A 27,707-nucleotide genomic window follows, 5' to 3' on the forward strand; every position below is an offset into this window, starting at 1 on the left:
CTTAGATTCTTTAACATGATAATAAGTCATAGTACCAAATACATGTAAAGAATCATAATCACTAGCAGGCTTTCCAGACCATACCTCATAGGGTGTTTTTCCCCCTATTGCAGATGATGGTAAACGATTGATGAGATGACATGCATATCTAACAGCCTCAGCCCAAAACCCTTTGTCTAACTTTCTCCAGCAAAGTCCGATTCATGCGCTCTGCCACCCCATTCTGCTGTGGTGTATTTTGAACTGTGAAGTGTCGAGCAATACCTTCATCCTGACATACCTTCATAAACGGGTCACTCGTGTATTCACCACCATTATCTGATCTGAGCCGTTTAATCTTTTTGCCAGTTTGAGTTTCAATTAATTTTTTCCACTTAAGGAAAATATCACACTTCGTTTTTATGCTTTATAGAATACACTCAAAACTCTTCTAGAAAAATCATCAACAAAAGTGACAAAATAATGCATACCACCCAACGAAGCCGTTTTTGTGGGCCCCCATACATCTGTATGGATGTAGTCTAAAATACCTTCAGTCTAGTGGATTGTTGTGCCAAATTTCACTCTAGTTTGTTTTCCCAGAATGCAATGCTCACAAAATTCAAGTTTGCACACCTTTGCACCTTTTAACAAACCTCGCTTAGCTAATTGTTGCAAAGACTTTTCTCCTGCATGTGCTAACCGCATATGCCATAACTTGGTTGTATCTGAACTTGCATCTTTCTCAGAAACAACAGCTGCTGAGCCAATAATTGTACTACCTTGTAAATAATACAAGTTATTTTTCCTTATTCCTTTCATCACCACCAACGCACCTAATTTAATCTTTAAGGTTCCATCTTTCAAAGTGATAGTGAACCCTTTAGACTCTAAGGCACCCAATGAAATTAGATTCTTCTTTAGGCTTGGAACATACCTAACATCAGTCAAGGTCTTAATAGTTCCATCTTGACATTTCAACTGTATTAATCCTATTTCAGTTGTTTTACAAGTATTATCATTTCCCATAAAAACAACCCCACCATCTAATTCTTCAAAATTAGAAAACCATTCCCTATTGGGACACATGTGATAGGAACAACCAGAATCCAAAATCCACTCACCAAAATAATGTGACGAAGATGTTCCAACAAGAGAAAAATCTAACTCACTTCCATCGTCATTGGCTATATTGGCATTTAAATGTGCTTTGCCTTTATTTTTCTGCTGTAATTTAGGGTAATCTTTCTTCCAATGCCCTCTCTCACGACAAAATGCGCATTCATCTTTAGCAGGTCTCCCACGAGATTTACTCCTCCCATAAGATTTACTCTTCCTTCCAGGCATACGACTCTGAGAACGTCCCCTTATTGTTAGGGCTTCTGCTGTTTCCTTGTGGACCCTCTGATCCTGCTTTCTGCATTCAGTACTAATCAATGCAGTATAAACAGCATCATAAGTAACTTTATCTTTCTCATACAATAAAGTGGTGGTCAAATGTTCATACTCATCAGGGAGAGAATTCAATAACAATATGGCTTTATCCTCATCTTTCACCTTTTCATCCAAATTTAACAAATCGGCCAAAATTTTATTGAAAGCATTTATGTGGTCATTAATCGAAATACTTGGTTGATACTGGAAGCGAAACAATTTCTTTTTCAAATAGAGCCGATTTTTCAGACTCTTGGTCATAAATGTATCTTCCAATGTCTTCCACAATTTCTTTGTAAATGTCTCCCTCATAACACAATATTTCTGATTTTTGGCGAGACACAGACAAATCGTACCACATGCCCGACGATTGATCTTTTCCCAATTTCTGTCACCCATATCTATCGGTTTATCATTCAAAGCAATATCTAGTTCTTGTTGATACAAGATGCCCATCACCTCACATTGCCACATACCAAAATTATTGGTACCATCAAATTTCTCCACCTCAAATCGAGCATTAGCTATCGTCTTCGATGATGATGTCGAAGCCAAAGGGGTTGGAGTTCGTGTGGACAAAGTTTCTACTGCTGCTGCACTAGTTTCTGCCATCTTCTATATATTCAATAACAACCAACAAAGCAAAAGGCCTAGGATGAATAGTACGTACCAACTGTATCTACCCTGTTTTATCCTATGAAATTCCACTTTGACCGGGCCGACCTCCAGGGAGCGACTGAGCCGCAATGGTCTCTGAGCACTCGCTTAGATAAGGTCTTTCTTAGGCATCAAACGTGGAATCAAGGATCCTAACAGAAGAACACCTCCGTATCAACACTATTCAACCTAGCTCTGATACCAATTGTTGTGCCGGGCACCCCACTTGTACCAAACACCAATACTACAACTATTACTATTGAATATATAAGAAAATTAAAGCAATGCAGAAACTAATAATAAAGCAATAAAAAGAACAAGACAAGAAATTTACGAGGTTCGGTATAGAATTACCTACGTCCTCGGATGCCGATGATCAATCCACTACTTCTTGACAAAGTACAACTTTGAGGTGTGTTTTACAAATGAAGAGTTGAGCTCTTTATATAGCTTCAACCTCAAGTCTAAAAAACACATTTCTCCAATGTGGGACAAATAATATAAAAAATTCAAAACAACCTTTTATACTATTGTGGAATAATTCTACCAATGTGGGACAAAAAAACAACACAATCCTCACCCCTAACTGTGTGCAAATATCCCTAATGATCCCCCATCCACACTCTATTTCTTGTAAAAAAAACACAATATTCAGAGAATGACTAGAACATCATCTCCCTAATTAAAGCTCTTTTCTTAGTTGCCTAATAAGATGACCCTAGGATTTTTTTAACAATATTTTTGAAATCTCTTTTTCTTCCACTCATACAACCAAGGAGAAATAGAAACTCTAACCTCCTTCCTAAAGAATAAACCAACTCAATAATCATCCCTCAAGGGTAGACCTGGCAAAGCAGATTGGGTCGAATAATCCATGGTAAATTAGGCAGATTATCGGATGAGGATGTTACAATCCATATCCGATTCGTTTAAGTTGCGGATTTATGGCAATTCGGATCAAATAATCCGTGGCAGATGGCGGATAATACGTCATTCTCATCACTAATATAATTTTCTTTTACCATCCAATGAACAATTTATTTTGTAACACAATAACTGAAATTATTTTTAAAATTATAATTTGGTAATATATTAAACATTTAATAAATAATCACAAAATTATAATTTTATTTTATTTTTTAGAGCAAGAATTTAGAGACTTTCGTTTTGATCACAAGAAAATTGAGTATTTTGGCTTGAGTTTGAATGTAGGCATAGGGTAGACCTAGAGACGCATACACTAGTGCAAGAGTTGAGAGTATGGGACTAGGCCTTGGCCAATAGAGCTTATGCTTATTGATTTGATGTCTTATAAACATGAACATATGGGATTATCAATGAATTTAAACATTAGTTGTTAGCGGATAGGCGGATATCCATAAAATAAAATCCTAAATCCGCCAATCAACTCATTTAGAGACAAATAAAAAAAATTCAAACCATATTCAACTCATTTAACGTGTAGATCAATTATGCATCAATTTAAGTGGGTCGGATTCGGTTTGGATTAACTGATTTTTATTCATTTTGTCAGGTCTACTCAAGGGGTTTGATGATCTTGGTCGGCTTTCAACCACCCCCCCCCCCCTGCGCGGAATGACTAATGGATGTAACTCCTCCCCCAATAAGCTCCTCCCAATAGCACAAAGTTATATGTGCTAATTTAGGCAAACTTTCTTCAATGGGAAGGATAAATTTAAAGAGCTTAGAAAACCCCTATTCTTCCATAACAGAATTGAAAGTAGAATAGCCTAAGACACACTAGCATCATGCAGAGCATTGGACAAAGCATCATTGTCTAGGATAATAGCGAAGTCCCCTCCTCAACCACAGCATGTGGATGATCTGCAGCTGCCTTCAAATGGCATAACTTGACTATTCTCAAAAGTTCTACTCAGGTCCAGAGTCCCCCTCCCCGGATCGTCAAAGATGAAACACCATTGAGTCCAAGCAAGAAGCCTCACTATTCTTTATGGCTTCACAGGAATTAAAATCCTCTCTAAACCGATCATCTACCAGTAACTGATCCAGCAATAACCCCCTCTACGAGTCCCACACTCTAAATCTCCAAAAGAATGAGATAAGAGGAGAATTTTCCCCACTGCCCACCATCACACCAACTGTCCTTTTTTCATTCATTCCACCAAATTAACATAATCAGAATGAGCAGTGCAGCTAATCTTCACATTCCCCCCCCCCCCCCAAAACACTCAAAGCAGGTCTCTCACCCTCACACTTAAATCAGTTTCACCAGCTTTAGCATAACATCAACAACATCAATATGAGAGGCAACTGCTTTACAATAACCCTCATCTAGCTTTAACTTTTCAACTCTCATGGTCACACACTGCCACCACAACACTCAAAGCAGGTCCCTCACCCTCATGCCCATTCTGATTTTCATCATCTTGAGCGTAACATCAATATGAGAGGCACTCACTTTACAAGAATCATCATCCAACTTCACGTCTTCAGCTCCCATAGTCACACAGCCATCCGGATTAGGATTTTGACTTCAAGATGCTACTTCTCCCACTACCTGATTTGACAACCCCAACAGTCTTCTCCAACAGAATGGCCCCTGGATCAGCTCGAGCGCAAACCCACCTGGATGCTACTTGAATTTGTGTTGATATTTCCTAAATAACATGCATTTTAGCACAATACTTCTATGCTCATCATTGACTGGGTAGGCAGGTTTTCAACTTAAACCCATGCTAGCCTATAAAAGTTACAACTTCCAGCTAACTTCCATCATCTCCACCCCTCCTCCCCCAAAAAGCAAAAACCGACCCATTCTGCCCACCTGTGTTTTAAGAAACCCATTACTCCACTCTGTCCTTTTCCAAGCCCACTTAGTATCCCATTCTAGTTTAAATTTGAACTAAAGATACACTAGGATTCCCAAATCAATTGGTATTTTCTATTTAATGATCAGATTCCCAAATCAATTGGGATTTCTAATTAATCTATTATGATTCCCAATGAACTATATTTAGTGTTAGGATTATTTAATGTTGGGATTTTTATTTAATGTGTTAGGATTCCCAAATCAATTGGGATTGAGTCCATTAAGGACTTGAATTGAGGATTCCCTATAGGCCTTCCATCCAAGCAATAACATAATTCATAGCTTTGGCTAATTTGGAGGCAGATCCTCTCGAAGTGATGAAACCCTATTTCTCTTACTATTTTCCCTTCTTAAAATTTCCGCAATTTCTCCACGATAAAACTCTACGGTCTTATCATATGGTATCAAAGTTGGCATTCTTGTGGATGCCGTTAACCCACCAACAGAAGCAAGATCTTGGAATTCTTGATCTTCACTCAAATGCAATGGCCTCAAAAAATTCAGCAGAATCCCAGATAGAAGCTAGGCTAAAGGCTGAACTTAGTAATATGTCAAGTCTCAATTTGAAGAGATCCAGGCATCACTCTCTAAACTACTCATTACATCTTTCCACAAAGAGAGAGAAGATGATGCCTCTACATCAGCTAATTGTAGGGAGCAGCCGTGTGTGCGCAAAAGAGGTTACCAAGGAGAGCGTGATTGTGATCTTTCTCGTATGAAGGTGGAATTTCCTCAATGGGGCAGTGACGACCCTACTAGTTGGGTTTCTTAGGCTGAAAAATACTTTCGCTTTCACCGAACTTTAGAAACATCTAAAGTTGAGATTACTTCTATTAGTCTAGATGGCAATGTTATTCAATAGTATAATTGGTTTGAAGCTCGTTATGGAATGCCTTCATGGGCAGAATTTGCTGAATTACTTGCCCAATTTGGGCCCACTAAATATGAGAATATCAATACCGAGCTTTCTTATGTCAAACTAGCATTGTCTTTGAGTGCCAAACATGATTTGAGCTGCTATCAAACAAGACTAAGGTTGGAATCAAAGCCAACTCGTCAATACTTTTATTGAAGGTCTCCTACCTGACATTCAGTGTGAGGTCAAAGTACATCGGCCACAAACTATGATTGCTACAATTTCCTTCACAATGTTAGAAGAAGAGAACTTGAGAGAAGAAGGATGTCGCTCCAACAAGACCATTAGCAAGCAGAATGTCAGCAACATTATCACACTGCCTACTCCTCGCTATCCTCTTGCCAAAAAATGGACTCGGGAGGAACTTAGAGATAGAATGACCAAAGGTTTGTGTTGGCATTATGATGAAAAGTGGCATAGCGGGCACCGTTGCAAAAGGGGGCAACTATTGATGATTGAACTAGTGGAGGAGCCAGAAGCGGTCGAGGATGACTCCCTTTATTCAAATCAGGAAGGTATGGAATATGAAGATAATGATGAATCTATCACTTTTTCAGTTCATGCTTTAGTTGGTTATGCTAATTCTCAAACCATGCTAATCCTCAAACCATGAAAATTAGAGGCTTCCAAAAATGCCAACCTATTACTATCTTGATACAGGTAGCACTAATAATTTCATGGACACTAAAATTGCAAAATGGCTAGCCTATCTTGTGGAGCAATGTGAAAAGCTTGATGGTGAAGGTTGCAGATGGAAGGACCATGACATGTCATAGCAAGTTTCCAAAGGTTAAACTTACTATGCAAAACCATGGCTTGTATGTTGATTTCTCTTTGCTGCCACTAGAAGACTGTGAAGTGGCTTTGGGTATTGAATGGTAAAGGACTTCAAGTGATATAGCTTGGAATTTCTCTAAACTAGTTATGAAGTTTGTTGTGAATAGGTAGACCAAAGAGTGACTCTTAAAATCAAACATTGTTGTAATGTCACTACAATTTCAAACCATCGTATGGAGAAGCTCCTTAAAAAGGAGTGACATGGTTGCTTAGTACAACTTCAAGCACCAAGGTTACAACATCAATCTGGCCAGGATGAAGGGCTAAACCCTTATTTCAGAATTTTCTGACCCATTTGCAGAGCCACGGGAATTGCCACCTCAGTGAACACATGATCAATGTCATCCTCTACTGCTAGGTAGTGTCCCTAATAATGTTCGTCCTTATCACTATCCTTATTTTCAAAAAGCAAAAATAGAAAAGATAGTGAAAGAAATGTTAGATGTGGGCAAAATTCAACCAAGTGTCAGTCCATATTCTTCTCTGGTCTTATTAGTGGAGAGGAAGGATTGTTGACTCTACGAGTCCAATCCTGTTTTGATAATGACAAATTACTTGGTATTTGATCTGTGCAATTGAAATTATGAACAGGAATTATATTAAGCATGCACGGAAGGATAACAAGTAATGGAAGCCATGAAGATTAAAGCTTTACATATCTTGGCACATTCCATGGAACTCAAAGAATACGAGAATCAAGATGCAAGCGGCAAAGTTCAAGAACGTCATGGGAATGGGTACTTAGAACTCATGTACTTACATTTTCATATGATTTAATTTGAGACTCAAATCATACCTTAGAATGACTTTAGGACTGATGCATTTCATGAACGTCATTAGGGGACATTCATGGACTTAGAAATAATGTCAAAACCCCAGAAAGTATTTTTATAAAAGAGCCAAGAAAGAAAGCAAAACAGATTTTTCAAACTAAAAGAAAAAATCCAAGAATTGGGAACTTCAGAAGACCGAAGTCGATGGTCAGTCGTCTGAAGTGGCAACTTCAGAAGACCGAAGTTAACCTTAGTCATCTGAATAATTTCTTCAGAAAACCGAAGATTAAGTTCAATCGTCTGAAAATTTTCTAGTGAAACTCAGAACCAGATAGAAGTACCTCAGAAGACTGAACTCACACTTCAGTCATTTGAACTCGACACTTCGGTCGTCTGAGCCCCAACCTCAGTCGTCTAACCCTGTGTCCAGGTTATTTTTTCAAAGCCTAAAAAGAACTTCAGTCGTCTGGGCCCTTGACCTCAGTCGTCTGAACTTGCGGGAAAACTTAAAAATTTAATTTTTATTAAGAGAACTTGCAAGATATTTTTTGATCCAACGGTTGAGATCTATTCTAAAGGCAAGATCACTATATATACATCATCTAAACCCTAGTGCAAAGAGAGAGATCAACGAGAATACACAAGAACAAACCTTTGGCATGCGCTTGAGGAGATTTGCACGTTTAGCTCAATTGGAACATACTACTCAAACTTTAGATTGTGATTTTAAAGTTCTTACGTCGAATCTGAGCTGAGGCTACCTCGATTTACAAAAGACAATCTAGCAATCATTGTGCATTCAACTTGGTATTGAGGTTTGGTTAATCCATTTAGTTTTATCAAGAGATTCTCATATCAACATCTGTTTTTGAATATTTTTAGAGAAGTTTGATATTGAGTTTTCACATTCATATAAAGATTGTTTTTGACAAGTTCAATACTTGAGAAAGTTTTTATTAGGTCATTGATCAAAGAGTAACATTCAAGTGTGTTTTTAGTTAAAGACTTGATGTTTTGAATATATCTAAACTATTTGGTTAGATATCCTTAGAAATGCATAAACTATATATATATATTGAAGGATATTTTCTGAAAATCATATATTAAGTTTGTTGAACTTTGGTATTCTCATCATATAGATACTTATATATACATTAAGTCAAATATTACCAAGATCACATTGAGATTGAAATCTTGAGATAAGTATTGTTTTTGACAAAGTGTGTTTAAAATCTTTGCAATCTTCAAAGTTATTTTTGTATTCAAAGATTTAACCTAAGTTTTCCAAAGCATTGAGTTATATAAATATTTTAGGGAGATTTGATAAAAAGGGATTTGTGTGTTGAAGCATATCATTCAAAAACGATTGTATCATTTCATACATTCTGAGCTTCAAATTTCATCATATGGTAATGAATTAGGAATTTAAATTGTACTCACTAGCTTTATTTGGAAGCAATTTTGAGTGTTTTACAGATTTGATTGTAAGCACGGTTCGGGCTGTGAACCGGGTGTGAGGAGAGAGTTGTATCTCTTGTAAGTAGCAGAGTAGGAGGGAGTTGTACCTCTTGTAAGCAGCGGATTGTAAGGAAAGTTCCGTCCCAATTTAAGGAGCAGGGATTATAGTGAAATCCTTAAGTGGGTGGGTTGCTCAAGGCGAGGACGTAGGCCGAGTTGGCTGAACCTCGTAAAAATTGCATTTGTCTTCTCTCTTTCCTTAACTCTTTACTTTCCGCACTACATTTTATTTATTCGTATTGCATGTATATGTTGATTAACGTTACACACAATTAATTGGGTAAAAAGAACTCATTAATAAAATAATTTTAATTCTGTCATAAATCCCTGAAATTGATTTGTTAAATATACAAATAGGGATTAAGTGGTAAATAGGTTCAAAGAATTTTAAAATACCCAATTCACCCCCCCTCTTGGGATTACACCTAAATCAACAAGGATGATTCTTGGCAGATGTGTGTTGATTATTGAGCACTGAACAGGAACACTATGAAGGATAAATATCCTATCCCTATTGTGGATGGATTGTTAGATAAGTTGGAATGTGCCCAGCAGTTCACCAAACTCAACTTGAGACTAGGCTATCAACATATTTGGGTACACAAGGATGACATTCAAAAGACTATGTTTAGAACTTACAATGACCATTATGAGTTCTTGGTTATGCCTCTTCAGTTAACCAATGCGCACTTCAACCTTCCAAAGTCTCATGAATGACATTTTCCGACCTTACCTAGGTAAGTTTGTTCTCATATTTTTTTATGATATTCTAATATATAGCTCATCTCTCAAAGATCATTTAGGTCATTTGCTTGTACTCATCACTCTTCATGAGAATCATCTGTTTGTCAAGAAATCTAAATGCAGTTTTGCTCGATCACATGTAGAATACCTTGGGCATATTGATTCCCAAGACGGTGTTTCAGTTGACCCTTCTAAAATACAAGTGATAACAAACTGGCCTGTTCCACAAACAATCAAAATGCAGCAAGGATTTTTGGGGTTAATTGGTTACTACCGCAAGTTTGTCAAGGATTACGGAAATTAGCACTCCACTAACTGCTCTACTAGAAAAAGATGCATTCAAATGGAGTAAGAAAGCTAAACAAGCCTTTGTCAAGCTTAAGCACGCAATATCCACCACACCAGTTCTTGCTTGCTAGATTTCAACAAGGTGATCATCATTGAGTCAGATGCATCGAGAGTTAGCATTGGTGCAGTTTTAATGTAAGACAAACGCCCCATTGCTTTTAATAGTAAGGCTCTTTCTCCATCCCACATCAGCATGTTTGTTTATGACAAAGAGAAGCAAGCCATAGTGCATGTAGTTACAAAGTGAAGACCATATTTAATTGGTCAGCATTTCCAAATTAGAACTGATCACAAGAGTCTGAAGTATTTTTTGGAGCAATGAATCTCTTCCATGGAACAACAAAGGTGGGTCACTAAGTTGTTGGGCTATGACTATAAGATTATTTACTTGAAAGGACCGAGAATGTGCTGGCAAATGCACTTTCATAACTTCCTGAACAAGTTAAAAGTTTTAGTTATTTCTATATCTGCATGTACTACTCTTGAACAAAATAAGAAGGAATGGTGGCAAAATTTGGAGACTAGAGGTATTATCCAAAAGCTACAAAAAAGAGCCAACTTTAGTCCCTCCTTACCTTTGGGACTCTTTAAACTTACTGTATAAAGGGAGGATTTTATTAGTGCCTAATTCAGCCCACAAGCAAACCATACTACAAGAATTACACGCATCACTGGTTGTAGGTCACTTTGGTTTTCTTAGAACCTACAAACGCATTTCTTAAGAATTTTACTAGAACGGAATAAAGGATGAAAGCAAAAAGTTTATGGTAGAATGTGATGTTTGTCAACGACAAAAAGGGGAAACCGTGGCGAGTCTAGGCTTTCTACAGCCTCTTCCTATTCCAGAAGAAGTTTGGATAGATATCTCCATGGATTTTTTGAGGGACTACAATCTTCTCATGGTAAGTCTACTATTTTTGTTGTTGTGGACCATCTACATAATATGCTCATTTTGGCGCCATAACTCACCCTTATACTACTATAAGTGTTGCTTGTACTTTTGTTGAGAATATTGTCAAGTTGCATGGAATTCCTAAGTCTATTGTTAGTGATTGTGACAAAGTATTTACTAGCAACTTTTCGAAGGAGCTTTTCCGTTTGCAAGGAACACAATTGAATATAAGCATCGCATATCATCCCCAATCAGATGGGCAAACTAAAGTTGTTAACAGGTGCTTGGAGACTTACGTTGCTTTGCTAGCAACAAACTGAAGGATTGGGTGCAATGGTTCCCATGGGCAGACTGGTGGTATAATACCTCTTATCATTCCTCCCATCAAGTTGACTCCATTCGAGGCTATTTATGGTCGAGCCCCTCCTGTTCTTTCTAGATATTTAGCTGGATCACCTAGAGTTGATCAAGTTGACAAGGAGTTAGATTATTGAGACAAAGTGCTTCAGCTCCTCAAGGAAAATCTTGTTGCAACTCAAGCTTGTATGAAATAGCCAGCGGATAAGAGAAGAGGTTGTTAGGTTATCTGAGGCAAATAGATTATTCTTAGCTCAACAGGCAAAGTGCTGCTATCTCAAAAACAGTGACAGGGGTACTCATTTTTTCATTCACTAATGAAAAGGCATTCAAAAAGAAATCATATTTCTGTGCTTTCTAAGTCAGATGGTGTTCTTACTACCTCAATGCAGCAGGTCATTGATGAGTTTCTGAATTTCTACAAAGGGCTTCTCGGTACTGAGGACTCGTATGTCTCAGTTGATCCTGAGGTGATTGCAACAGGGCCAGTTTTGAGATCTTCACAATCAGATCAGATGATGAAAGAGGTTACTTATGAGGATATTAAATCAGTTCTATTTGGAATTGGGGAGGAGAGGTCCCCTGATCCTGATGACTATTCATCCTGCTTCTTCAAAAAGGCATGGAGTATTGTTGGTGATGACTTTACCAAAGCTATTAAAGAATTCTTCTCCAAAGGGAAATTGTTGAAGCAAATTAACCATACCACAATTGCCTTAATTGCAAAATCTCATCATGCAAACTCAGTTTAGGATTTTCATCCTATCTCTTGTTGTAATGGGTCATTGCCAAATTAATTGCTAACAGGACTAATCCAATTCTTGAAAAGCTGGTGAACCCAGCTCAATCTGCTTTTGTGAGGCAAAGAAGCATGACTGACAACATTTACTTGGTTCAAGAACTAGTCAGAAAGTATGCAAGAAAGAGAGTGTCTCCAAGGTGTATGCTTAAGATAGATCTTAAAAAGGCTTATGACACACTGTCGTGGGCCTTCCTCAAAGACATGTTGGAACAACTAAACTTTCCTAAAATCATGATTGGTTGGATTATGGAGTGTGCCACTTCTACCTCCTTTTCTATATCCTTGAATGGAGGACTCTTTGGTTTTTTTAAAGGAAAAAAAGGTTTAAGGCAAGGAGATCCCCTTTCCCCTCTTTTGTTTGCGATTTGTCTTGAATATCTGTCAAGGCTATTGAAGTCGTTGGAAACTAATTCAAGGTTTAAATACCACCCAAGGTGTGGAGACCTAAAGATATCCCACCTTGCTTTTGCTGATGATTTGATATTGTTTGCAAGGGGAGATGTCTCATCCATTGAGCAGGTGATGGAATGTTTAAAGAAATTTTCAGAGTGTTCAGGCTTAAAAGCAAATGGGCTAAATTTGAGTCTGTATACTGCAGGAGTTAAAAGTCCTGATCTAGAGATTATTAAATGTCTCACAGGCTTTTCAAATGGGGAGTTTCCATTTAGGTACCTGGGGATACCCTTGGCTGCTTCTAGACTAACTATCATGCAATATTCTCCCCTCATTGACAAGATTAGCAACCTAATTGGGTCGTGGCCTGGTCAGAGCCTTTCATATGCTGGTAAACTAGAGCTTATCAACTCAGTTATTCAGGGGACTGAATGTTTTTGGCTTGCCATCTTTCCAATTCCAAAGGCTGTGCTAAAACACATTATTAAATTGTGTAGAGTGTTTCTGTGGGGAGGCAATAGAAAACTTGTAGCCTGGAAAGACAACACATTACCTACGGAGGAAGGGGGTCTAAGGGTGATGGACCTTGATAGCTGGAATAGGGCCCTACACACCAAATCCTTGTGGAATATCCATGCAAAAAAGGACTCTTTGTGGTCCAAGTGGGTCAATCAGGTGTACCTAAGGGGTGGTAGCATATGGGACTCAGAGGCTAAGCATGAGGACTCTCCACTCCTCAAGAAAATTTTTTAGATTAAAAATCTTATACTACAGACCTGCAGATCCAGTAGGGTAGCTGATGAATTAGTCAGGAGTTGGCTGGTGGGTGACCAGGTGTGCTGTGCACTGGCTTGTCAGTTCTGGAGGTTCAAAAACCATAAGGTGCCCTGGTACAAAGTGGTCTGGAAAAGTGGTAGTACACCCAAACATGCTTTTGTTCTGTGGTTAGTGCTAGGAGCGAATTACGCAACGTTGACAACCTGAATATGGATGGAGTAGACAAATGATGTGTCCTACGTAATTCAGAGTTTGAAACCCAGAGTCACCTGTTTTTCAACTGCTGTGTCTTGAGAGCAGTGTGGAACCATCTTAGGGACTGGCTGGGTCAGTCTAGAAGAATGTCAACGATCAAATCTTCCCTCAAATGGCTGCATAAGGAAGCCAGGGGTACTGGTATGCAAGCCATAGCCAAAAGAGTTTGTTTCACCTCCATGGTTTACTTCCTTTGGAATTTTAGAAACAAAAGGAGATTTGAAGGAGGAGTTACATCAATAGCCTCGATGATTAGAGTCATTCAAAGTCATACTTACAGGATTTTATATGACAAATTCCCAACTTTCACAGGACCTTGGGTTCAGTCTACTCAAGGATAATGAGATTAGTTGGGCTTCTGAAGCACAGATTGTAATGTTGATGCACCTTGTTCTCTCTGGATTTCTGAATTAGGGACAGGTTTATAAAGCTGAGATGTTGCAGATGCGCTCAAGCGGTTATTGAGTCTCTGTTGAAAGTATAGTTACTGAATGCTCTGGTTACAGGTTTAGAAGATGAAGTCTGTTTGCAGTTGTTGCAGATTGCAGTCTCAGTATGTTCTGAATGTAGTTACCCGTTTCATATATCCTGTGCTTGAGTTGCAGTATGGCTTGGAATGTTGGTATACAGGCCTTAATTTTAGGCAGGGCTGGGTTCAGAACTCTGGTTGTTGGCTGTGGTTGATTAATTGCTGATGAAATCTCTGAATATACTGTGGCTGTATATTCATGATTCAGACACTGCAAGTGAGCAGTATACAGTTTCTGAATTCAGAGATGTTCTAATGTGCTGATTTGCATATGCTGCTTCTGATGTTGGTTGGCATGATGAATTTGAAGATGTTGAAAGTCCTGAAGTGATGATTGCAGTTGCTGGTGTTTCTGAATGAGCAGTAACGATATTCTTTTATTTCAGAGTATACAGATTATTAAAATTTTCTGCAGTTTTTAATTTGATGATTGATGATGCCATTCAGTTGCAGAGTTAAGTTACTGAATTTGGGAAGTTCAGGCTAAGGTACACAACACTAGTTGTTGCATTTCAGTAATTGAACTGTTAGTTGTTGCTTCTGTAAAGTTGGGTTTGTGATACACATTGCTGATTTCCCAAGTAATAATAGATTTATGGTTACGGTTTCTGATTCCAAGCGATGGGTTCCTGTTTTCCGGCAAGGGTTTTTGGTTTTCCGCTGATGTTTTCTGGTTTTCCGGCGACGTTTCTGGTTTATGGAATGATTTAGAAGGTGTTAAATCTGATTTTGCATCGTGGTTTTCCATCGTTGATGCATTTTTCTTATTCCGGCGACGGTTTTGGTCAACATCGGTTTCTTTCTGGCGATGATTGAGTTTCTATAAAGGTACCTTTTAGTGCTTTTGTTGAGTAACTTTTTGATGACGTTTGATTTTTTATTAGAATTTATGGCCTTTTGTGTCCCTGGGTATCCCCAGGTTGAGTGTATTTGCATTGTTTTTGTTTGATGGGGAGCATTGGTCTTCCTTCTCTTGGGTATGCCCAGAGTTTCTGTACATATCCATTTTAATCAATATAATTTACATTTACCGATCAAAAAAAAAAAACATAATTCATAGCCTTTGAAGGCAGATCCCCTCGAAGTGATCAAACCCTATTTTCTCTTACTATTTCCCTTCTTAAAATTTCCCCAATTTCTCCATGATAAAACCCTAGGGTCGTACCAAGATATTGGGCTGAGAGACTCCCATAGAATTGAGACAAAATATCTCCTCTCTTGAAACTGATTAAAAAATTGAATTCCTGGACCATCTTCCTAGTATTTTAGGCAAGGATAATGAAATAACCTCCATTGTAAAATCTATCTTACCCCCTTTTCACAATTTCTGCATATTTGGGCCTTTGAGACAGACAGGAAAATACTGATTGCCTACCTAAATCCTCTTTATCAGCCATGTTAGACAATCCACAATCCCTACAGGGCCTACACACTGATCAATTTCCTCCCTGCTGCCTAGAGCATGGCAGCTTTCTTTGCTTTTTTTGAACCTTACAACCACCAGTATTGGCCTTCATTGCTTTGTAGAACTGCCACCAACCTTCTGCCTAGGGCCCATCTGGAACATTCACTTAAGCGTTCTCCCAAATGCCGAGAGCATTTTGGCGGAAAGAAAACAACCCCATGTGTTCGATAAAAATCTCATTAGAACCAGGCTCCCATCAGTTCTGATGGTTTTCATCATGGATATTCTGATTTAACTATCCAAAATAATTTTAGTTCCTCCCGAACCAAACTCAATTCATGACACAATAGTAATATGCAGAATGAAAATCTGGTTGATAGTTTCATGGTATGTAATTGCCTGTCGTTACAAGTCAAGTCTGATGAGTTTCCTATCTACGTTGATAGTTCAAGAGCAAACCATCCTGTGTTCAGTAGCCGAAGACTAATGCTAATTAGCCACCTCTTTTAATTCTTTTGTTTAGGCTAATTCAAATGGTAGATAATTTATTGTTTTAGGGGCTCGATTTTATTACAAGTAAGATTTCTAATGGTATAAAAATGTTCCTTAGTTGTGTAGCCTAGAAGACCAGCTTCTTGGCTCAGATCTTGATTTCGGTTTGCCTTTTCTCATAATAGTCAAAGGCGCCAGGCTGCCAGGAACCTTTGCCCTGCAGCTAACAGAGGTGAATCACACTTTTATTAAAACTGCGTAAAATGCCCTATATAATGGATTTTTGATTTGTAAACACATTAGCACTACTGTTTGAATTTTAAAAACCAAAATATTCAACAAACACTAGAACATAAATGAATACTATATTACAAAATTTCAATAATATGCAGTGTTCATCCCATAAATTCCACAAAAAAGAAGCAGAAATAAGCAGGAAACAGCGAAAAACACCAAAAGCTGCAACAAAGCAGTAAACAGTTCTGACCTGAGAGCAGCAGACAAGGCCAGAAGAAGAAGAAGAAGACAGTCCTGCTCTTGTTAAAGGAAACAGTCCTACTTGGACAATTCCAATATGAATCCTATCATATTTTGATCTTAAGGCTTCTAGATCTTCTATACTTAAAGTCTCTTATGTTGTCTGGCTTCATTCGTAACTAAGGAGACTAACTTATTAACAATTTTAACTAAATATTCTTCATTTAATTCTAATGAACCCTTTTGTTTAATTACTTGAGCTTCTGTTTTTGTCATTTTCCAGATTTCTTTTGGATCTTGCTTAGGTAAATCTTTACCATTCAAATTTTCTAATCTTTTTTCAAATTTGCCTAATGAAATTTGAATTTCTTTCTTATCTGATCTTTTGCTTGATGAGGATTCTTTTTGTTCCATTTTTACTTCCTTTAAAAGCTTTCCTGTTTTCTCGATATTTTGAACCAACCTATCCATAATCTTTCTAAATTTTTCTTAGTCTTGCAGGTTTTATTTCTCCTAATCGGGACCACCCCACACGCTCTCCTAGCTTAACGGGCTAACCATCGGATTTTCACTGGCTGACCAACGTTTAGTGAAATAAATCATGCAATTTTTCAGAAAAATTTTGAAAAGATGATGAATAGAACTGGCTCAAATACCAAAATTCCTAGGATCGCTTAAACAAAAAAGTAATAAAAAGAAGAGGTTCCCATTACAGTTTCGTTAAACCTGAAGTTTAACTCCAAGCAAATAGACGAATAAAGAAACATTCAACACAATTTCTGATGCAGAGGATCATCCAAGAGGATGCAACTGCAGAGCATACTTATTGAATAAGTAAAAGAACAAAACAAATTTGTATTAAAACTTGAAATCTTACTCAAGGTATATTGATTAACTTTTTACATGACAGAATTCCTAAAACAGAAGAGAGAGAGAAGAGGGAGAAGAGAGAATTCAGGTGGAGCTCAAGGCGTCTTAGGTTTACTCTAAGAGAAACCCCTGAATTGGTGTGAGTTGTAAGAGAAACAAAGACTCTTATTTATAGACTCAAAGGCTCGGACTTTAACTAATTTGGAACCGGGGTGAATTAGTGCGGGTACTCATTCGGCCCCATCGACCACTAAAATCAATACAAGATTCTTACAGGATTGACGAGCTGACGCAACAAAACAAAAACTTTACTTAAAGGTGACAACACATGGATGGCTGCATTTGTGTGGAAACCCGCCACCTTTAAATAAAATAGTGATTAAAATACAACCCTGACCGAAAAGTGGACAGGTGTAAAATCACTCATCTGATCCTCTCATAATTTACAATATAAAATGAATAATCTTGCAGACAACTGGAGTCTTCTTTTCATAAAGGTATTTTGAGTAAAGATGAAAAGAGCCATAACTTTTGACAAACGGACTCGATTGCCTGTCTTCTTTTGAAATATGGTCTTTAGTGGACATGGTAATTTTTTCTTCTTAGAAATAGTCTTCTTTGAGGAAGCTTCCTCTTGCAAATCTTCCTTTTGAATAAACTTGTACCACGTGTCAATATCTGAACCAAGTAGATTCAGATCAATGGCTTGAGGCGAACTTTGATCTTCAGATGAATCAGAACCATCTGATTCGAGCTAGGCGATCTTGAGTAATTTTGACTTCGTGCTTGATTTTGACTTTCTTGATGAAACTATTGAAACAGCATCATCTTCTTCGATCAATTTCTTCTTGTCTTTTGATTTCAAATAAGAACTTGATGGGGAGGATCTTAGTTCAGAAGTCTGAGCAAGCCATGCTCTGACTTTTCCTTCGAGCATGGTGAACTTATCCCACCATCTGATTTTAAAGATTCTTCGTAATGATTTTGAATAACACAATGAACTTTCTTCAAGAGGAACTATGATATAGTCCCAGCAAGTGATCTACGTAATCATGAAATAAGAGCAAAATAGTAACATACTTGAACATTCATCAGAAATATCAGGTGGATGATTAAAAATCTTTTGAAATAATTCAAAGTCATTTTGAATTACTTCTGGAAAAATGCTTTTAACTGGGCCAAAGAATTTGAACCATGTAAAGAACAACTTCGGAAAATTTTTCAAAATTTTTTGATCAAAATGAACAAACCATGAATGTGTAAAATTCCAAACAAACATGGTGTTAAACCAGGCTTTAATATAATCTTGAAAATCATAAGTTTGGGGAACAAAAACTCCCTTAAACTTTTTGGAGACACGTGGGTGCTGACCCCACTCAAAAGGAGAAATAATTTTTAAAATTTTGATTTTTGAAAAATTGATTTTTGAAACATCTTACAGATCATAGTTATGATCTATAAAAAAAGAGTTCGTTTCTATCAAAATAAGTTCATAAAATCTTCTATCCTTCAAAGTGTCTGGAGTTTCAAAGTGACAACCTCTGAAGAAATAATTCTTGATGACTTCGAAGGGGGAAGATGAATCCCATTCGGGCTCAATGGGAAATAGATCTTCGAAGACATCTTTTGTATAGTATCATTTTGATGTTTTTTTAGGATGAGACTGTTGAGGAGAGGACTGTTGTCATTCCATAATTTCCTTGAATGATGGAGCTTGCAAGCTTGACATCCTTATGAGTGGTGAATACTTGTTGTACAGGAATTTCTTTTGAGGGTGAGGCTTTTGAAAGAGTGGCTTCTTTTGAATAATAATCACTGGTCTTCTGTCGTCTAGACATTTTTACCCTGTAAAAAATCTCTTGTTAAAAAGTTTGGAATTGAATTTGAAGTATCTTTAAGAAATTCAATTTGAAAATCGAAAACAGAAAGGATAGCTTGCCAACGGGCAAAAATCTGTTTTGAAACTAAATTTTTTACATCTTTTTCCAAAATATCTTTTGCACTTTTACAATCAACTTTAAGTAAAAATTCTTTGTTGAATAAATCATCTTGAATTTTTGGACGCATACAACAATTGAGTAATTGACTTAGGGACCTGACCAGGCACCTGAGTGAAACCTAACCAGGGTTTCTTTTGAATCAAAGGATACCTCCAAACCCAGCATCAGAGGCATCTGTTTCTACAATCATAAAGGCCTTTGGGTCGGGTACACTAAGGCATGGTAGACTCTTGACTAGGGTTTTGACTTTAATTACTGCTTGAGTATGTTCTTCTGACCACACGGGTGGATTCTTTTTTAACCTTTTAAATAATGGTTTAAGTATAATTCTAATGTTAGGAATAAAGTCTGCAACATAATTAAGACATCCTAAGAATCTTTGAAGTTTATTCTTATCTTTGATTTCATTAGGAAATTTGTCTGCAAATTCTAATGATCGTTGAATTGGAGTAATGGTATTTTGATAAATATTATGACCTAAAAATCTAACATTAACTTTGAATAATTTGATTTTTGGTTGTGAAACAACCAAACCATTTTTTCTAATAACTTCATAGAAAATATTCAAATGTTTGAAATATTGTTCTATTGATTCAGAGTATACAAGAATATCATCGATGTATACAATTGTGAATTTTGTATAAGGATTAAAAATTTCATTCATAATATTTTGAAATTCTGATGGAGCATTCTTTAATCCAAAAGGCATTACATTCCATTCGTAATGACCAAATGGGACTGTAAAAGCGGTTTTGTATTTAACTTCTTCGGCAATTTGTATCTGCCAAAATCCTAATTTCATATCAAATTTTAAGTAAACTAAGGCCATACATAATCTATTTAGTAAATCCCTTTTATTAGGTATTGGATACCTAATCCATTGAAGAGCTTTGTTCAAAGGTTTGTAGTTTATAACAAGTCTAGGAGCTCCTCTTTCAATTTCAGCCTGATTTTGAAGGAAATTATGGAAGGACAATAGTCCTCTCCTCAACAGTCTCTTCCTCGAAAAACATCAAAAGGATACTATACAAAAGATGTCTTCAAAGATCTGTTTCACATTGAGCCCGAATGGGATTCATCTTCCCCCTTTGAAGTCATCAAGAATTATTTCCTCAAAGGTTGTCACTTTGAAACTCCAGACACCCTGAAGGATGGAAGATTTTATGAACTTATTTTGATAGAAACAAAATTTGTTTTTATATATCATAACTATGATCTGCAAGATGTTTCAAAAATCAATTTTTCAAAAATCAAGATTTTAAAAATTATTTCTCCTTCTGAGTAGGGTCAGCACCCACGCGAATCCAAAAAGTTTAAGGGAGTTTTTGTACCCCAAACTTATGATTATCAATATTATATCAAAGTCTAGTTTAACACCATGTTTGTTCGGAATTTTACACATTCATGGTTTGTTCATTTTGATCAAAAAATTTTGAAAAATTTTCCTAAGTGGTTCCTAACGTGGTTCAAATTCTTTGGCTCAGTCAAAAGCGTTTTTCCAAAAGTAATTCAAAATGACTTTGAATTATTTCAAAAGAATTTTAATCATCCACCTGATCTTTCTGATGAATGTTCAAGTATGTTACTATTTTACTCTTATTTCATGATATGTGGATCACTTGCTGGGACTATATCATAGTTCCTCCTGAAGAAAGTTCATTGTGTTATTCAAAATCATTACGAAGAATCTTTAAAATCAGATGGTGGGATAAGTTCACCATGCCCGAATGAAAAGTTAGAGCATGGCTTGCTCAGACGTCTGAACTAAGATCCTCCCCATCAAGTTCTTATTTGAAATCAAATAACAAGAAGAAATTGATCGAAGAAGATGATGCTGTTTCAATAGTTTCATCAAGAAAGTTTAAATCAAGCACGAAGTCAAAATTACTCAAGATGATCGCCCAGCTCGAATTAGATGGTTCTAATTCATCTGAAGATCAAAGTTCGCCTCAAGCCATTGATCTGAATCTACTTGGTTCAAATATTGACACGTGGTACAAGTTTATTCAAAAGAAGATTTGCAAGAGGAAGCTTCCTCGAAGAAGACTATTTCAAAGAAGAAATAATTACCATGTCCACTAAAAACCATATTTCAAAAGAAGACAGGCAATCAAGTTTGTTTGTCAAAAGTTATGGCTCTTTTCATCTTTACTCAAAAGACCTCTATGAAAAGAAGACTCTAGCTGTCTACAAGATTATTCATTTATATTGTAAATTATGAGAGGATCAGATAAGTGATTTTACACCTGTCCACTTTTTGGCCAGGGTTGTATTTTAATCACTATTTTATTTAAAGGTGGTGGGTTCCCACACAAATGCAGTCGTCCATGTGCTGTCACCTTTAAGTAAAGTTTTTGTTTTGTTGCGTCGGCTCGTCAGTCCTGTAAGAATCTTGTGTTGAATTTAGTGGTCGACGGGGCCGAATGAGTACCCGCACTAATTCACCCCGGATTCCAAATTAGTTAAAGTCCGAGCCTTTGAGTCTATAAATAAGAGTCTTTGTTTCTTTTACAACTCGCACCAATTCAGGGGTTTCTCTTAGAGTAAACCTAAAATGCCTTGAGCTCCAACTGAATTCTCTCTTCTCCCTCTTCAGTCTTATGCATGTAAAAAGTTAATCAATATACCTTGAGTAAGATTTCAAGTTTTAATACAAATTTGTTTTGTTCTTTTACTTATTCAATAAGTATGTTCTGCAGTTGCATCCTCTTGGATGATCCTCTGCATCAAAAATTGTGTTGAATGTTTCTTATTCGTCTATTTGCTTGGAGCTAAACTTCAGGTTTAACGAAACTGTAATGGGAACCTCTTCTTTTTATTACTTTCTTGTTTAAGCGATCCTTGGAATTTTGGTATCAAGAAGAAGAAGAAGAACGTCCAAGAGCAGCAGAGCAGAAATCTCAAGAAAAAGTAGGAGAAATTCCCAAAAGACCAGCAAAGAAAAAAAATTCAAGGGAAACGTTCACAACTCTGAACAAAAGCAGCAGAGCAGCCAAAAGAAGAAGAAAAAAAAAAGAAGACAACTGAAAGCAGCATGGCAAGCCCAAAAGAAATGGAAGAAAAAAAAGGAGTCACAGCAGCTCCGACTGGAGCAGCGGAGCACAAAGAATCAGTGATTTAGGTCAATCAGGAATAAAAACAAAAAAAAAAAGAGGAGAGAGACCAGGTTGATCAAGAAGAAAAAGGAGAAAAGAATGAGATTTCGCCCTCAACAAAAGCTTAAAAGTTGGCCTGGGGAATCTAAAGTTGGCTTTTAATCTCTGGCTGAGATTAAAAGACGGGGGAAAATGAAGTATAAGGTAAGCAGGCATGACGCATGTATCTCAAATGTTGCCTCACCTCAAACCTATGAAGCACCAGCCACCACATTCCCTCAGTGCCCATCAGGTGCACCTCACACCTGGGCACACCTTTGACTACTATGCACTCTCTTTTATTTATAAAACAAAAACAAATACCTTTGCATTCTCTTGGTATGATAGACCTCCCGGCTGTGACCACCATTATACTGGAAAATTCTAACCTGCAATTAGTCAGGTGCAATTTGATCAGAACATTAACTACACTCCGTACATCATAATGATACATGGATTGAGGCATACTAGAAACTCACAGTTCTATCATAAGATCCAGTAACAAATTCCCGACCAGTTGGTGAGTAATCAATATCCATCCTGGCAATAATAAATGGTAATTTCTCAAATGACCACAGTGATGAAATATTAATACTTTAAAACAAAATTACAAAATTATATGCAACAAATTATGCATCCTCCATCTTACACTGAAGAAACGTGATCTTTATGCACACATTTAGCTTCATCCAATTTCCTAGCATCGTAGCTATAGCAGTTGCAGTCTTCATAAGCCTGCATCATTATTAATATCATTAGAAACTTTGTCTGCAGAATAACAACCCAATACATCAGAAGCATAAACTTTCTGTAATAGTCCAGAACCAGATCCCATTGGATTATATTGTTGGTCTGACTGTACAATTGCAAAAATCCGAACTTTTAAATGTTTTGTAGGACCAGGATAGGCAATTTGCAAAAGTGAAATCACATCAATTGAGCTCCTTTCTGATAAGAACTTTCACGATATTGAGAGGCGAGGAAAGGTAACCCAATGTTAAGGTATTAGAAAGCTGAAGCCTTACTAGTGAGCATTAAAGCTCACAAAGTTTTCTATCAAGGTATTCCTCCCTAAATGTGATGAGGACAAATTCGTCCAAAGTCCTAATCTTGGCCATAGACTGCAAATTTATCTGATTGAAACATGGACAAAGTCTCAACATCCCCGAATTCAGATAATGATCTAAACAACAATGCTTTGAAATAAATAAATAAATAAAAGATTACGAATGAGACAAGCTTTCATTATTGTGCTCACACCTGCAAAGTTCATAGGCTCCATTGGATTCCAAGAAATGGAATTAGTTTTTGTCTGCAACAAGCAAATACAAGTCAGAATGGCACAAATAAAGTATCCCGATTTAAAGAATTAAGTAAAAGATTATATTCTTAACTTAGGTTGAGAGAACATAAAGCTATTCAGAGAAGCTATATGCATATTATTGGTAAATAAGCACTAGACTAGAGATTTTCCTTGTCAAATAAGTCTTCGTTTCATAGTAAAGGAAGTTAAATTTAATAGACAATATCCATAAACCTGTTGAAATATGCTACATATTCTTTTCCATGATAGTTGTCCATGTGTCAAAACAAAGTAACATATATACTACGTTCATGAAGCGTAAACTTAGTTGCCTGTTTGTTTTTTGCCATTGCTTTTGTTTTTGTTTTTGCTTTTTGTTTTGTTTTATTTTATCTTTTGGGTAGGTGAAACAGTACCTGTTTGTTTACCAAGACTACAAACTGAAAAGAATAAGACAAGATCCAGTTGTCATGATCATCCTTCATGTGTACACAATATTTGCTATGCAGTGTCCAATATTTCTGAAAGATTTCCCCCTTCCATTAATATCGTTAAAGACAGAGTACAACTACATAGGAGTTCCATCATGCTAATTCCATGGTTCCACAAACTATTGTTGAATTTTCGCTGTGCTGCTAGCCTTCAAGGCTGTAAACAAGCCGAGCTGAGTAATAAGGTGTTTGAGCTTGCTTTACTACTTTGAAATTGTGCTTTAGCTTGGCTTGAGATATACACTGAGCTTGGTTTGACAAATTGCAAAAAATGTTTGAGCTTGGATAGGTACAGTATTTGATTACTAGTAAAACCAAATCAGGTCCAGTCTCAAGTTCATTCTTAAGATTATCAATAAAGCTTGAACTTGACTGACTTCATAAAATATGACAAACACCAAATATACATATAATGGAGAACATTTATTCATAAATGTATATATGCATGGACATTTTCATTGTAAGCGCATCAAGCTTATCGAACCTATCAACCCACTTTCATTTCAAGCCATCAGTTCACAAGCCACATCAAACAAGCATACAGTTGATTGAACTTTGGATTCGCCAGGAAAGACCAAATTTGGCAGCTTAAGCTTGGCTTCTTTGCATATTTTAGCCAGTTTGTACGTCAAACTAAGCTCAAGCCAAGCCCAGTCCCAAAACGAGCTCAAGTTATACATAAATAGCATGGTTTGTTCACACCCTACTTTCTTCTTTTTGGGCCCTTCAAGGAGATTTAATCCTTTGACTGCATTACTTTCTCCCATCCTGTCTCCACAATCCAAAAAACCACCCTCTCAACTCCCACCCAGCGCACGCACGCGTGAGAGCCTGCCACAAACCTCAATTGGTTCAACTTCTACTGTTTGAATAGAATAAGCATCTGGGGACACCTCAATTTTTATTTATTTTTATTTTTAATAAAGTAATCAAGAACTGAAGGGCAAGACATCCTCCTACAAAAACAAAACAGGAGAGGGGAGCTAAAACACAACACTGATATAACAAAGCTCTTCAATCTCTGTAACACTCAATTTTCTTTAGCCTACCTGATAAATTATTCAAAAATACAATACAGGACTGAACAATGCCTCCAATTGTAAGGAATTGGGTTGATACTCTTTAATAATTTGTTCTTCTGAATATTGTTCTCTCTCTCTCTCTTTTCAAAGAATGAAAAAATGAAAAAAAAAAAAATCAACAACAACAAAACTAGAAAAGAAAACACTAATTTGTTAGTTGGAATTTAATCAGAAAAGCACCCTAGAATTAAAAGTCTAATTTACACTCCACTTTATTACCCCGAAGAAAATAAGCATAACTAATTATTGTTCAAAGTAGCTGAGAGAGAGAGAGAGAGAGAGAGAGAGAAGTTGTTCAATACTGGATTTAGATATAAAACAAAAGTTCCAACATTAAGCTGCTGAAAATAGGAAAATTCTTTGAAATTTCAATTTAATGGGACTGAGGCAACTGACGGAATTATGGTTCCCGGGAAAATTAGACAGTTGAACAGAACTTCCATCAACTGCCAAGGCAAAAAATTTAAACGTGAAAACTTATGATCTTATATTGGTTGTCTATACAAAAACACATTTGGACAATTTTGCACAAGCTCCTTGTTCTCAACCATTGATGCTATTTCACCAATCAAACTTATATATCATAGTTATTTCAAAATAATCCCACATTATATAACTATGCAATTTATATACATACATACATTCATATATAGAATAGCACCAAGAAAGATATGTTTCCATAGCACCAAAGTATTTTACATCCTTGCATGTTTTTGGGGGTGAGGTTTTTCCCTTCCCATTCTGGCAAGGTTTAAGACTCACTTCCTCAATGTATGGAAAAGGAAGAAGCCCAAGCATGCAGGGAACATGTCCCATAAGGGGTTGGTATAGGTAACATTCATGACTCATCTAGAGGAAATGACAAAAGGATTAAAAAATTCCATAAATTTCTGAATTTATGCTTCTTGCCATGCTACGGGTGCAAGATTCTCAATTTAGTAGCTGGTATGGCTATGGCTAGAAAACCAGCCAAGTAGCAAACAATCTCAAAATACATCACCGAATTTCCACTGGTAGAACCCATCAAAATAAATGATAGAAGAAAAACAAACTCGAAACTCATTGCAATTCAAGTTGTGACATACTACAACACAAGGTGCACAAAGCTCACATGCCATATCAGGGTTCTAGGAAAGGCATGATCTACACAACCTTACCTCCATATTTGGAGAGGCTGTTTCTATGACTTGAACCTATGATCTTTGGTCTGAGAGAATCATAAATAAAATTCTAAATTACAAGCTAAGCAACAAAATCTAAGAGTTATTGAGAATCAGTGGTGAACAAATAAATTTTAAAACTAGATCCATTTATCAAAATTCAAAGAAATTGAGCATCAAGTATAACCTCATGATGATTTTCCTTGCTGGGGATGACATGCGCAAATCATATAGTGTTATGCTGCGATCACTACAAAATAGAACATACATAATACCATGAAGACAAGAACGCATCATAAACAAATCATACAGCATCCAAGTACATAAAAATTTAAATACATGCTGCAACTATCGAACATGGCATTGTGAAAAAATACTGTTATATAGAATCATTACACCCACGAAATGAAACTGCATGAGTTCTAAAGGTCATATTTAACAAGAAATTTAAGGTTTGATGATATTAATTAGGATGCACTCTAGAATTTACCACCATAATTGGTGGAAATCAAACATGTTTTCAAGTACTATCAAAATCATATACTGCAAAACCATGATGTTAACCCCCGTTCACTAGAAGGCACTTAATTGAGTATTAGACTGGTGAGGTAGTACTTGATAGGATGCAAAAGTTTGACATGGCAAAGCATGGTATACAAAAACAATTTAATTATTTTAAATCAATTCAAATGATAGAGATAAGATTCCAATCATTCATCCATATGAACAGTGATACAACTAGTCGTATATCATGCATACCTCCCCGATGTTGCCAAGACATTCGGTTCTCCAGGATTAAATTGGACAGATATTACTGTGTCCTTTCCCCATTCAAAACTGTTCACTGGCTCAGACCTAGTTGTGCGAGGTATGAAATCATTTAAAAATAAAAAAGTAAAAAAAGAAACGGCTGAGAAGATAAGTAAAGAGAAGATGGAAGTAGACATCAAAACCTATTGTGATTCCATATATCAACTTGAGCACCTGCTGTGGCAAAGAGATTGCCATCCCACTGGTGATCAATAGCCCTGAAAAACATCAAGCAAAGCATACGTTCAAATTGAGGAGGAAAAAAAATCAGAATTAGCGAAGCAGCAGAACTCACAACATATTTTTTTTTAAATAAAAGTAGATAAGATAAACTGTAGTGTGTAGTCTTACCAGAATGCATTCTTCCCAATATAAACTTCCAATGGCTGTATAAAGTCAATTTTTTTTTCAGAAAGGTAGG

General features: G+C 36.7%; 1 protein-coding gene across 1 annotated transcript in view; it reads right to left on the bottom strand.

Annotated features, from left to right (window-relative positions):
- LOC131144407 (uncharacterized) overlaps nucleotides 1-27,707 on the bottom strand; it is a 52,103-nt gene that overhangs the window by 6,889 nt on the left and 17,507 nt on the right. Inside the window, exons 8-16 of the mRNA XM_058093042.1 lie at nucleotides 27,638-27,672; nucleotides 27,430-27,504; nucleotides 27,236-27,331; nucleotides 26,664-26,726; nucleotide 25,497; nucleotides 23,699-23,752; nucleotides 23,090-23,175; nucleotides 22,920-22,980; nucleotides 22,765-22,829 (exon numbers count right to left, since the gene is read on the bottom strand). Coding sequence (XP_057949025.1) covers nucleotides 22,765-22,829; nucleotides 22,920-22,980; nucleotides 23,090-23,175; nucleotides 23,699-23,752; nucleotide 25,497; nucleotides 26,664-26,726; nucleotides 27,236-27,331; nucleotides 27,430-27,504; nucleotides 27,638-27,672 — 536 coding nt within the window. The remainder of the gene's footprint in view (nucleotides 1-22,764; nucleotides 22,830-22,919; nucleotides 22,981-23,089; nucleotides 23,176-23,698; nucleotides 23,753-25,496; nucleotides 25,498-26,663; nucleotides 26,727-27,235; nucleotides 27,332-27,429; nucleotides 27,505-27,637; nucleotides 27,673-27,707) is intronic.

This window comes from Malania oleifera, chromosome 12, assembly GCF_029873635.1.
Source record: "Malania oleifera isolate guangnan ecotype guangnan chromosome 12, ASM2987363v1, whole genome shotgun sequence".
NCBI classification, from domain to species: Eukaryota; Viridiplantae; Streptophyta; class Magnoliopsida; order Santalales; family Ximeniaceae; genus Malania; species Malania oleifera.